This window comes from Cherax quadricarinatus, chromosome 47 (genome assembly GCF_038502225.1).
Source record: "Cherax quadricarinatus isolate ZL_2023a chromosome 47, ASM3850222v1, whole genome shotgun sequence".
Classification (NCBI taxonomy): domain Eukaryota; kingdom Metazoa; phylum Arthropoda; class Malacostraca; order Decapoda; family Parastacidae; genus Cherax; species Cherax quadricarinatus.
The window spans coordinates 6,530,776-6,542,933 of NC_091338.1; the positions used below are offsets into that span (position 1 = coordinate 6,530,776).

A 12,158-nucleotide genomic window follows, 5' to 3' on the forward strand; every position below is an offset into this window, starting at 1 on the left:
CCCAAAAAGAGAAACATTTTCACCATCATTCACACATAATCACTGTCTTTGCTGAGCCGCCCAGATGCGACAGTTCAGGTGTCACTCTAAACAGCCAATATCTCAAACCCCTCTTTTATAGGACAGGTAATGTACTTCCCACCTCCAGGACTCAAGTCCGGCTAACCGGTTTCCCTGAATCCCTTTACAAAATATTACCCTGCTCATACTCCAACAGCAATATACTCCAAACTATGAGTTCTAACTTCTGATTTCTACCTTCCCTGTTCTAATTCCCGAGCTCTAGCTTCTTGGATCGTGAATATCTAAAGTTTGGAGCATCCACAAAACAAAACAACTCGTTAAAATCTAGTTTGTCTGTATTAAACCTCCTGCTGCAGCTCCATGTGACCCTCCATAAAATGAATTTATTTCATCTGCATAAATTTTCTGCGATGATTACCATCTCTGTGAACTTATACCAAAGAAAAATGTATTTCGATATCCCGTGGATAATTAGGTGCTTTATGAGAACTCTCATTTGGTCAGCAATTGTGTTGAAACTGCAGGCTCAGCAGCAACTCCTGCAGCAGCAGTTGTAGCAGCATTTGTGTAACAACAGCAAAGACAGCAACAGCAACAACAGAAGCAGCAACTGCTGTAGCAACAGCAACAACAGAAGTAGCAACAGAGGCAGCAACTGCTGCAGCAACCCTGAAGTTAGTTGACCCCACCCCGAGGTCACTTTACCCTCACCAAGATGGGGTAAAGTGACCTCAATATGTGGGTTCAGTGACCTCGAGGTGAGTGTCAAATATCCTCGGGGTTGAGATCGATTAACCCCGGGGTAGGGTGGGGGTCAGCCATGTGGAAGGGGGAGTCATCTCACCCCGGGGTAGGGGTCATCTAGCTCCGGGGTGGGAGTCATCTAACTCCGGGGTAGGGGTCATCTAACCCCGGGGTAGGGGTCATCTAACCCCGGGGTAGGGGTCATCTAACCCCGGGGTAGGGGTCATCTAACCCCGGGGTAGGGGTCATCTAACCCCGGGGTAGGGGGGGTAGGGGGTCATCTAACCCCGGGGTAGGGGTCATCTAACCCCATCTAACTCCGGGGTAGGGGTCATCTCACCCCGGGGTAGGGGTCATCTAACTCCGGGGTAGGGTTATCTAGCTCCGGGGTGGGAGTCATCTAACTCCGGGGTAGGGGTCATCTAACTCCGGGGTAGGGGTCATCTAACTCCGGGGTAGGGGTCATCTAACTCCGGGGTAGGGGTCATCTAACCCCGGGGTAGGGGTCATCTAACCCCGGGGTAGGGGTCATCTAACCCCGGGGTAGGGGTCATCTAACCCCGGGGTAGGGGTCATCTAACCCCGGGGTAGGGGTCATCTAACCCCGGGGTAGGGGTCATCTAACTCCGGGGTAGGGGTCATCTAACTCCGGGGTAGGGGTCATCTAACTCCGGGGTAGGGGTCATCTAACTCCGGGGTAGGGGTCATCTAACTCCAGGGTAGGGGTCATCTAACCCCGGGGTAGGGGTCATCTAACTCCGGGGTAGGGGTCATCTAACTCCGGGGTAGGGGTCATCTAACCCCGGGGTAGGGGTCATCTAACTCCGGGGTAGGGGTCATCTAACTCCGGGGTAGGGGTCATCTAACTCCGGGGTAGGGGTCATCTAACTCCGGGGGGTAGGGGTCATCTAACTCCGGGGTAGGGGTCATCTAACTCCGGGGTAGGGGTCATCTAACCCCGGGGTAGGGGTCATCTAACCCCGGGGTAGGGGTCATCTAACCCCGGGGTAGGGGTCATCTAACCCCGGGGTAGGGGTCATCTAACCCCGGGGTAGGGGTCATCTAACCCCGGGGTAGGGGTCATCTAACCCCGGGGTTGGTAAGCAAAGCGAAAGGTAAATGGCCTCGGTCAGGGGAGGGGGGGAGGGGAAGAAAGAACACTTGCTTCATAAAACACAGAATACAACACTAATATCTTTATCAATACAACGTTTCTCCTATACGAGGCTTCATCGCTCAGATGAAACGTCGTAGTAATCAAGATCTTTTTACTGGTAGTGTCTATTTTTTTTCACTTGCTAACTGCGCCGTATTTCCACTTTCGTGTAGAGTTAAAACAAACCGCTGGCAGCAATAATTAAGCCTGGTCAAAATGTGTAGATAAATAAAGCACTAAACGCAGACGAAGCTTTTAGAAAATAAACAGAAACAATGGTTACTGGGAACAAACAGAAACAATGGTTACTGGGAACAAACAGATGCAATGGTTACTGGGAACAAACAGACGCAATGGTTACTGGGAACAAACAGAAACAATGGTTACTGGGAACAAACAGACGCAATGGTTACTGGGAACAAACAGAAACAATGGTTACTGGGAACAAACAGACGCAATGGTTACTGGGAACAAACAGAAACAATGGTTACTGGGGACAAACAGAAACAATGGTTACTGGGAACAAACAGAAACAATGGTTACTGGGAACAAACAGAAACAATGGTTACTGGGAACAAACAGAAACAATGGTTACTGGGAACAAACAGACGCAATGGTTACTGGGAACAAACAGAAACAATGGTTACTGGGAACAAACAGACGCAATGGTTACTGGGAACAAACAGACGCAATGGTTACTGGGAACAAACAGAAACAATGGTTACTGGGTACAAACAGAAACAATGGTTACTGGGAACAAACAGAAACAATGGTTACTGGGAACAAACAGAAACAATGGTTACTGGGAACAAACAAACAATGGTTACTGGGAACAAACAGACGCAATGGTTACTGGGAACAAACAGAAACAATAGTTACTGGGAACAAACAGAAACAATGGTTACTGGGAACAAACAGACGCAATGGTTACTGGGAACAAACAGACGCAATGGTTACTGGGAACAAACAGAAACAATGGTTACTGGGAACAAACAGAAACAATGGTTACTGGAAACAAACAGAAACAATGGTTACTGGGAACAAACAGACGCAATGGTTACTGGGAACAAACAGAAACAATAGTTACTGGGAACAAACAGAAACAATAGTTACTGGGAACAAACAGAAACAATGGTTACTGGGAACAAACAGACGCAATGGTTACTGGGAACAAACAGACGCAATGGTTACTGGGAACAAACAGAAACAATGGTTACTGGGAACAAATAGAAACAATGGTTACTGGGAACAAACAGAAACAATGGTTACTGGGAACAAACAGAAACAATGGTTACTGGGAACAAACAGACGCAATGGTTACTGGGAACAAACAGACGCAATGATTACTGGGAACAAACAGACGCAATGGTTACTGGGAACAAACAGAAACAATGGTTACTGGGAACAGAAACAATGGTTACTGGGAACAAACAGAAACAATGGTTACTGGGAACAAACAGAAACAATGGTTACTGGGAACAAACAGAAACAATGGTTACTGGGAACAAACAGAAACAATGGTTACTGGGAACAAACAGAAACAATGGTTACTGGGAACAAACAGAAACAATGGTTACTGGGAACAAACAGAAACAATGGTTACTGGGAACAAACAGAAGCAATGGTTACTGGGAACAAACGGTTACTGGGAACAAACAGGAGTAATGGTTACTGGGAACAAACAGGAGCAAGGTTACTGGGAACAAACAGAAGCAATGGCTACTGGGAACAAACAGAACCAATGCTTACTGGGAACAAACAGGAGCAATGGTTACTGGAAACAAACAGAAGCATTGGTTACTGGGAACAAACAGAAGCAATGGTTACTGGGAACAAACAGAAGCAATGGTTACTGGGAACAAACAGATGCAACGGTTACTGGGAACAAACGGGAGTAATGGTTACTGGGAACAAACAGGAGCAAGGTTACTGGGAACAAACAGAAGCAATGGTTACTGGGAACAAACAGAAGCAATGGTTACTGGGAATAAACAGAAGTAATGCCTGTTGTGAACAAACAGAAACAAAGGTTATAGGGGATATCTAAGAATATAGGAAAGAAGCAGAGGTTCTATGGCTAGTGAACAAGGAAATAAGTGCTACAGGAAGGAAGTAGACAATTATAAAACATATGCAACACTCGTATATCTCTGCAATATAGACTCGTGTTGCATTTTTTCTTATTTATCCACTTGTCGGCTTTGTATGTCATTACTATAACATAGACTTCATGACGTCACGATGTCTACCTGACGTCACCTCGAGATGTCTGCTGACGTCACCTGGCGACATCACATGATGTCACATCGAGTGTTCTAGTAATTATTTCCCATCAAGCATTAGGGGAATTACCAATAAACCCCTGGCTGCCTTCAAGAGAGAGCTGGACAGATACCCAATGTCAGTGCCGGATCAGCCGGGCTGTGGCTCGTACGTTGGACTGCGTGCGGCCAGCAGTAACAACCTAGTTGATCAAGCCCTGATCCATCGGGAGGCCTGGTCGTGGACCGGGCCGCGGGGGCGTTGATCCCCGGAATAACCTCCAGGTAACCTCCAGGTAGAAAACAAGTAAAGCAGAAATACCAATGAAATGCACAAAATAACACCGAGCAGACGCAGAAGGGCACAAGTTTGGATTTCCCAGGCTCAAAACGTTCGCAGGCTCTCACACAAAAAAAAACAAATAACAAAGAGGGATCTGTTACACTATGCTGGTGCTGGGAAGTCCACACTGAGTGTTGTGTGGCGTAAGAGAGGGGAGGGAGAAGGTGGGGGAGGAAGAGGAGGAGCTTGGAGGACGGGGAAAACCAAGACAGATTGAGAAAGGGGAGAGGCCCCAAGCACTGTGCCGGAGGGGTGTATATATACATGTGTGACTGGCGCTCTGATCATCACACTCGCCTGGCGCTCTGTTTGTACGCCTAGCCTCCATCGCTCCACTGACATCTCAAAGTAAGATTATCATTATACTCATGGGAAAGCGCTAAATCCCTTTACGGTATTTAGCGCTTCCCCATGATGATCTTTACGTACTGCAGACAACAGTGAAGAAAAGACAGTTTGTAAAACAAGCTTTTATTGGGACAACGTTATCCTAATAACACCTTGCTCTGCATCGTGTAACTTTTTTTTAAAGCCTGAGGAATAAGAGGTAATCAAGTTTGATACAAGGAAGGTAACTCGAGTTCTTGGGATCAAGAGCCCCTCTCAATAATCTAGATATTTTGATAGGATCTCAAAGCAAGTTACGTTGATTCAAAGCTTTTCTTTGGTTTTGATTAGGCTTTTCACTTATAAGTGCCTTTACCCTAGTCTAATTGAAAACATCTGGGCTCTGGCTGAGTGAATAAAATACTGCGTACTCTGATACAGTGTGCAGGTTCGAATCCTGCTGTGGACCGAGAGAGAATGTTTGAAAACATCTTTAGTACGTTGAGAATTGACCCGTATGTTATTGATCCTAGGATGCGGTGTGTCATCGCCCTGTTGGCTGTGGCATCTCTGGTTTCTGTGGTGACCGCGGAGCCGGAACCTTTGTGGGATCGTGTGAGAAACGCAGCAAGAAACGTGTGGGAGTTCCCAGGTGAAGTTCGACGGGGAACTGGTGCCATGATTAAAGCCTACAAGTGAGTACAACTCATTCTGCATCGTTGAGTTACGACGTAGTCGACATTGGGTAAAAAGATGTGCAGAAAATGAGATCTTTATTAGTACTACTTTTCACCTACATATTGCTTTCTCAAGCACTTGATAAAGTCTTATGTAGACGAAATGGAGTGCTACTAAAGATCTTAACTTGCTGTACGAGTCTTTTCATACGATTATTTTGTAACCTAACCAAACTTCGCAAATAAAAAATATATACGTAATGTATGTTATATTCTCCATGATAGAAGAGATGGGTAGGCCTCAATTTTTGGATCAAGTGTTTAAGAAATATGACACTGTTTAGTTTCCTAAGATTCGTTTAACTCTGGCTAAGAGTTTTTCCTTTGGGGAGTGAATGTTCAGGTAATCCCTTATTTAATTTTGGAATATGTATGAGGATAAATGTCTGGAATTAACCAGTTTCATCCATTACGCTCATAAATGTGACCGATTCCTCTGACAGAAGTAGCCAGTCTGTCTCATGATTAGCCGAAGGAGCATTGGCTCTCCACTATTTCCGATGAATGATTCCTTCCAGTTTAATGGTTGTTAATAATAATAATAATAATAATAATAATAATAACAACAATGCTAATAATGATATTTTCACAGGGACATGCGGGAGGCCAACTACATCGGCGCAGACAAGTACTTCCACTCCAGAGGTAACTATGATGCCGCCAAGCATGGAGCAGGAGGCCGCTTTGCTGCCACAGTCATAAGGCAAGTACCCTTCTCCCATCCTCTTCTCTACATAGAATGTTCGTTATCACTGATGTCGGCTTCTACACGATCGAAACAGGGACAGCAAATCAATATAATTTAGGTAAAAGGAGACATGTGTAACTAATGATAACGTTTCGCTCTCCAGGAGCTTTGTCAAGCCGTTACAAAGCTCTTGGAGAGCGAAACGTTGCCACAATAAAATATCGCATTAGTTGCACATACGTCCTTTTAACTAACATATTGTCAGTATTTCTACCAACATTATTACAAATATTCCAGGTTAAGTTAACTAACCAAACCTAAATATAGCATGTTTTCATGTTAGCCTTTAAGAACGAAATAGTAGATGACCACATCGACTCAAGGCTGAGGGACTGATTACCTCATTCTCCTCCTGTTCTTCAAGTTTCTCCTTTGTATGGACTGATGAAGCCACTGTGTGGCCAAACGTTTCCTCAATAAAGATAACAAAGAGTTGAACATGTGTCTAATTCAACAAGAACGAAATAACAAATCTACAGAGTGGCATAATACAGACTCGGTGACTCCTAGTGCTTGCAGTTTTGCCAAGAGCTCCTTGTGCCATACTCAGTCAAAAACACCAGCAATATTTAGTGCTGCTACACAGCTGACCAGTGACTCGTACCACGTACTGAAGGGGTTTAACAGCAGCAGAGTGACCTTTTCTAAAGCCATATTAACTGTCACAAAGAAGTGAGTGGGAGCCGAAGAATGTTGTCATGTGCCAGAAGATTACTGTCTCAAGAATCTTAGACGGGAGTGACACAGGTCCGTAGTTGCAAATTTCCGCTCTGCTCTTCTTTTTGTGAACAGGGACTATATTTGCCTCTGTCTACAAAGGCCATTTACAGTGTTCTAAGTAATGCTGATAGATGCGAGTTAGAGGTGATATTAACTAGTTTCTCTCTCCTCTTCTCTCTCTTCTCATCGCTCTCTTCATAAGAACATAAGAAATGAAGAACTCTGCAGTAGGCCTGTTGGCCCATACTGGGTAGGTCCTTCACAAATACAACCCGCTAATAGAATATTTGCCCAACCCATTATAAACGCTACCCAAGCAATAAGTTTTGATAAGAGATGAGAAGAGCGATGTACAAGTCCCACTCATATCCAACCCCTCTCACTCATGTATTTATCCAACCTAAATTTGAAACAACCCAAGGTTTTACCTTCAATAACCGTACTAGGCAGACTGTTCCACTCAACTACCCTATTTCCAAACCAATACTTTCCTATATCCTATAATCTCTCTTGGAGGGATATCCTGAAGGCCTTATTCATATCCCTTTTATTAACACCCATCTTCCACTTACACACTTCCATCATGTCTCCCTCTCATTCTTCGTCTTACAAGTGAATGTAATTTAAGGGACTTCACTCTTTCTTCATATGGAAGATTTCTAATGCTGAATATTAATTTGGTCATTCTTCGCTGAATGTTTTCTGTAATATAGAGACCAAAGCTGAGCTGAGTAATCTAGGTGAGGCCTTACCAGTACGTAAGTGTTTATTCAAGTATACACAGTTACAGTGATTATCATACATAGCAGCATATGTGAAGTGAACCCAGGATAACCCCAAAAAAAGTAAGACAGTGATAATTATTTATATTTAAAAATTTAAAATAGGTAAGTATCTCAGCTATATAAAAGCTGAGAAACGTTTCCTCAATAAAGATACCCAAGAGTTGCACATGTGTCTAATTTATCAACATGTCGGTTCTGTGAACCATTCATCTACAAATATATAAAAGCAGTTACGATAAAAGAAGATATACTAGGGGCAGAGACAAAAATTTTTATTTTCATACAAAAATCACTCCTCCCTTTCTGTAGCCTTATTCATGGGTACACTGTGGCTCTCTTCTTGAACTGGCTCATGCTATGACAGGCTTTGACATGTGCAGGCAGTCTATTCCACTCTTTTACTGCTGAACAGAAAAATGTCTTTGAAGCCTGACCACTGACTAGGTATTGCAAAGTTGCTTTCCCATTCCCTAGTTCTGTAATTACATTGGTTCTCGGCCTGAATAAAATTGGCAGGAAGATATTGGGGACACTGGTTGGGAACAATTTTATAAACGTCATTTAGCATTAGTTGATTTACTCTTGTCGTCAACATTCAGCATATCCAGTTATAATTCATTCTGGCCTACATGCTGTCTTGGACCCAAATCCAGAATGAATTTCACCATTTTCTTCTGGGTGATTTGTAACCTATCTTTCAGTTTTTTTGTTAAGGCAGAATATCATGAAGAGCAAGACATAGGGTCCTGCTAGCCTGTCTGTAGAGAAACTTTAGTCTGGCATTTGCTTTCTTTACAACAATGCTCCCTATTAGTTCGCCTCACATGCTTGGGTCTAAGGGGATTCCTAGATATTTCACTGAATTTACTGTAATAATAGGCTCCCCATTACACTGGACATTAAAATTATTTACCCTTTTTAATTTGTTTCGTGGCAAAGAGTATGGCTTCCGTTTTGCCGAGGTGTAGTGATAGTTTGTTGTCTACCAACCATCTGCTACAGGACTCTAGTTCTAGTGATAGTACATTAGCAATGTCTTGTGGGTCTTTACCTGATACTATCAGAGCACTATTATCTGCGTACAGTAGAAGCTTGCATGACACGATAGGCATGTTATTCACATAGCACAGGAATAGCAAAGGGCCCAGGATACTACCATGAGGAACCCCACATGTTATCGGCATGGGTTCTGATTCTGTGTTGTTGATCTTGACAATTTGGTTCCTGTTGTATAGAGCTATAAAATAACCGCTGGACTTCTATTGCTTATACATCTTGACATAAATCACAGTAATCTGTCTGCCTTATTACGTACACTAAGGCGTTGCTGTCTTGGTTTAAGGTTACTATTTACCATAATCCCCCCATCCCCCGCAAGTCCTTTTCGCATTCTGTACGGGTAGTTCTGCTATTTAGTTTATAAGCGCTAGGGTTATGGACATTCCCGAGCTTCAGAATTTTGCATTTGTCTACAATGAATTGCATCTGCCACTTTTCTGAACACGAACTTTGTCTAAATCCTCCTGAAGTTCAGTGACATCTATGTCAGAATCAATTATCTTACCTATCTTAGTGTCATCGGTGAATCGGCTCATATCACTAGTAATTCCCTCGTCAAGGTCATTGATATATATTATACTACTATTACTGCTGTTTAGTACTTTGGCAATCCAACTCTCTACCAGTTGTGTACTTTCTGATAAAATTACAGTTTGTCTGGAATAAGATTATATTTTTCAATTCCTTCTTGCAGCAACGCTCGGGAGTTGACGGACACTCTCAGGGGTAAGGGCGGAAGTGATTCGGCGAGGGACCAGGAAGCCAACCGCTGGGGCCGCAATGGTGGTGACCCGAACCGCTACCGACCAAGAGGGTTGCCCGAAAAATATTAAGGATATCTCTGACCGGCTGTTTGGAGGGATCTTGTATCCTCACTTCGTTGTTGACCGTTCCTGTGACTTATCCAAACCTCACCAATTCATCCTTGGGTCTTCTGGCACCACCAGACAAACATCTAATTTGCCTTTCATCCTTTGATGTTATTTGCATCACAATGAAACAAGAAGGTGACGTCCTCGCCCTTACAATATATAGATGACGTCCTTACTCTTACAACATACAGATGACGTCCTTACTCTCACAACATACAGATGACGTCCTTACTCTCACAACATACAGATGACGTCCTTACTCTCACAACATACAGATGACGTCCTTACTCTCACAACATACAGATGACGTCCTTACTCTCACAACATACAGATGACGTCCTTGCTCTCACAACATACAGATGACGTCCTTGCTCTCACAACATACAGATCGCGTCCTTGCTCTCACAACATACAGATCGCGTCCTTGCTCTCACAACATACAGATCGCGTCCTCGCTCTCACAACATACAGATGACGTCCTTACTCTCACAACATACTGATGACGTCCTTACTCTCACAACATACAGGTGACGTCGTCCTCAAGCTTACGAGAGATGGCAACCTAGTGGTGAACTTCCTTGACCACAGACTTCACTAAGTTCTCGTTATCTCGTTCGTTCACTCTCTCTCTCTGTCTCACACACACGCGCGCGCCTTCTTTACAATAGTTTAGTCAAATGTATTCAAAAAAATAAATTGGTTAAATAGCAACATTATTTACGTCAATAACCAACAAAATCTTTTATTAAAATAAAACAATACAAATGTTTACTAAATATATACATTATAGACCAAATCATGAATTGGTTGGCATAATATCAAGACTCTTCAACAACTTGAATCGCGTTGTCAAATAAAAAGACAACGAGAATAGAAAAACCAAAACACATTTTCAGAGTCCTGGCCAAGCATACGGAGACGTTTCCTTTGCTGTGTGATTCGAGAATCACACAGCAAGCGAATCATGTAACCCCCAAGCCACTCTACCACTAACTATGCAAAATGAATAATACAGAGTGCGGCAAAAGTTTCTAATGCAGTGGTTTTCAACCTTTTTTTTTTGTCACATTCACCGTTTTCACCATATGTCAGAAAGTCATTTCCTAAGACTGACTCAAAAGGTGCATTCCAAATAATATGCATGTAATTTACATAATTATTTATATTTATAAATTAATTTGACTATCAACAAGTGCTTTTGACAACTATTAACACACACACACACACACACACACACACACACACACACACACACACACACACACACACACACACACACACACACACACACACACACAGCATATGGGCGCCTGGAAAACCTGAGAATAACGTTCCGATACCTTAGTAAGGAATCGTTCAAGACACTGTACACTGTGTACATCAGGCCCATACTGGAGTATGCAGCACCAGTTTGGAACCCACACCTGGTCAAGCACGTCAAGAAATTAGAGAAAGTGAAAAGGTTTGCAACAAGGCTAGTTCCGGAGCTCAGGGGTATGTGCTACGAAGATAGGTTGAGGGAAATCGGACTGACAACACTGGAGGACAGGAGGGTCAGGGGAGACATGATAACGGCATACAAAATACTAGGTGAAACAGATAAGGTGGACAGAGACAGGCTGTTCCAGAGAGGGGACACAGAAACAAGGGGTCACAATTGGAAGCTGAAGACTCAGACGAGTCACAGGGATGTTAGGAAGTATTTCTTCAGTCATAGAGTCGTCAGGAAGTGGAATAGCCTAGCAAGTGATGTAGTGGAGGCAGGAACCATACACAGCTTTAAGACGAGGTATGATAAAGCTCAGGAAGCAGAGAGAGAGAGAGAGAGAGAGAGGACCCAGTAGCGACCAGTGAAGAGGCGGGGCCAGGAGCTGAGTCTCGACCCCTGCAACCACAATTAGGTGAGTACACACACACAGGAAGTATTTCTTCAGTCAGAGTTGTCATGCAGTGGAATATTCTGCAAAATGACGCAGTGGAGGCAGGATTCATACATAATTTTAAGACGAGGTTTGATAAAGCTCATGGAGCAGGGGCAAAGAGAGGACCTAGTAGCGACCAGTGGAGAGGCGGGGTCAGAAGCTATGAATCGACCCCTGCAACCATAGTTAGGTGAGCGCGCACACACACACACACACACACACACACACACACACACACACACACACACACACACACACACACACACACACACACAATAAAAAAACACGATAAAAAGAGCTGAGACAACAAGTTTGGAATAAGATTGAACCGCAAGACCATTTAACATAGATGAAACATAAGATCATAAAGAAGGACGTAGTCCTACAACAGGCCTATGGGCCCATATTAGTTCCTGGGTGCTAGTCCAGGGAACTAAACTTAAAAGGAAGGACAGCAGGC

At 43.6% G+C, this 12,158-nt stretch overlaps 1 protein-coding gene and 1 long non-coding RNA gene across 2 annotated transcripts in view; one reads left to right on the forward strand and one right to left on the reverse strand.

The window, feature by feature from the left end:
• LOC138854042 (uncharacterized) overlaps positions 1-12,158 on the reverse strand; it is a 373,067-nt gene that overhangs the window by 150,788 nt on the left and 210,121 nt on the right. The window lies entirely within an intron of this gene.
• LOC128696530 (serum amyloid A protein) lies at positions 4,749-10,083 on the forward strand. The gene is made up of 4 exons (XM_053787811.2): positions 4,749-4,876; positions 5,389-5,550; positions 6,185-6,295; positions 9,599-10,083. Exons 2-4 carry the CDS (start codon positions 5,390-5,392, stop codon positions 9,735-9,737), a joined length of 411 nt encoding a protein of 136 aa, XP_053643786.1. The 5' UTR covers positions 4,749-4,876; position 5,389; the 3' UTR covers positions 9,738-10,083.

What these genes read in the sequence shown, in the direction of transcription:
- LOC128696530 (XM_053787811.2), top strand. Translation starts at nt 5,390, where the DNA reads ATGCGGTGTGTCATCGCCCTGTTGGCTGTGGCATCTCTGGTTTCTGTG. An exon ending in GCCATGATTAAAGCCTACAA is followed by an intron (nt 5,551 to 6,184) that starts GTGAGTACAACT and finishes ATATTTTCACAG; the next exon opens with GGACATGCGGGAGGCCAACT. An exon ending in TTTGCTGCCACAGTCATAAG is followed by an intron (nt 6,296 to 9,598) that starts GCAAGTACCCTT and finishes TCCTTCTTGCAG; the next exon opens with CAACGCTCGGGAGTTGACGG.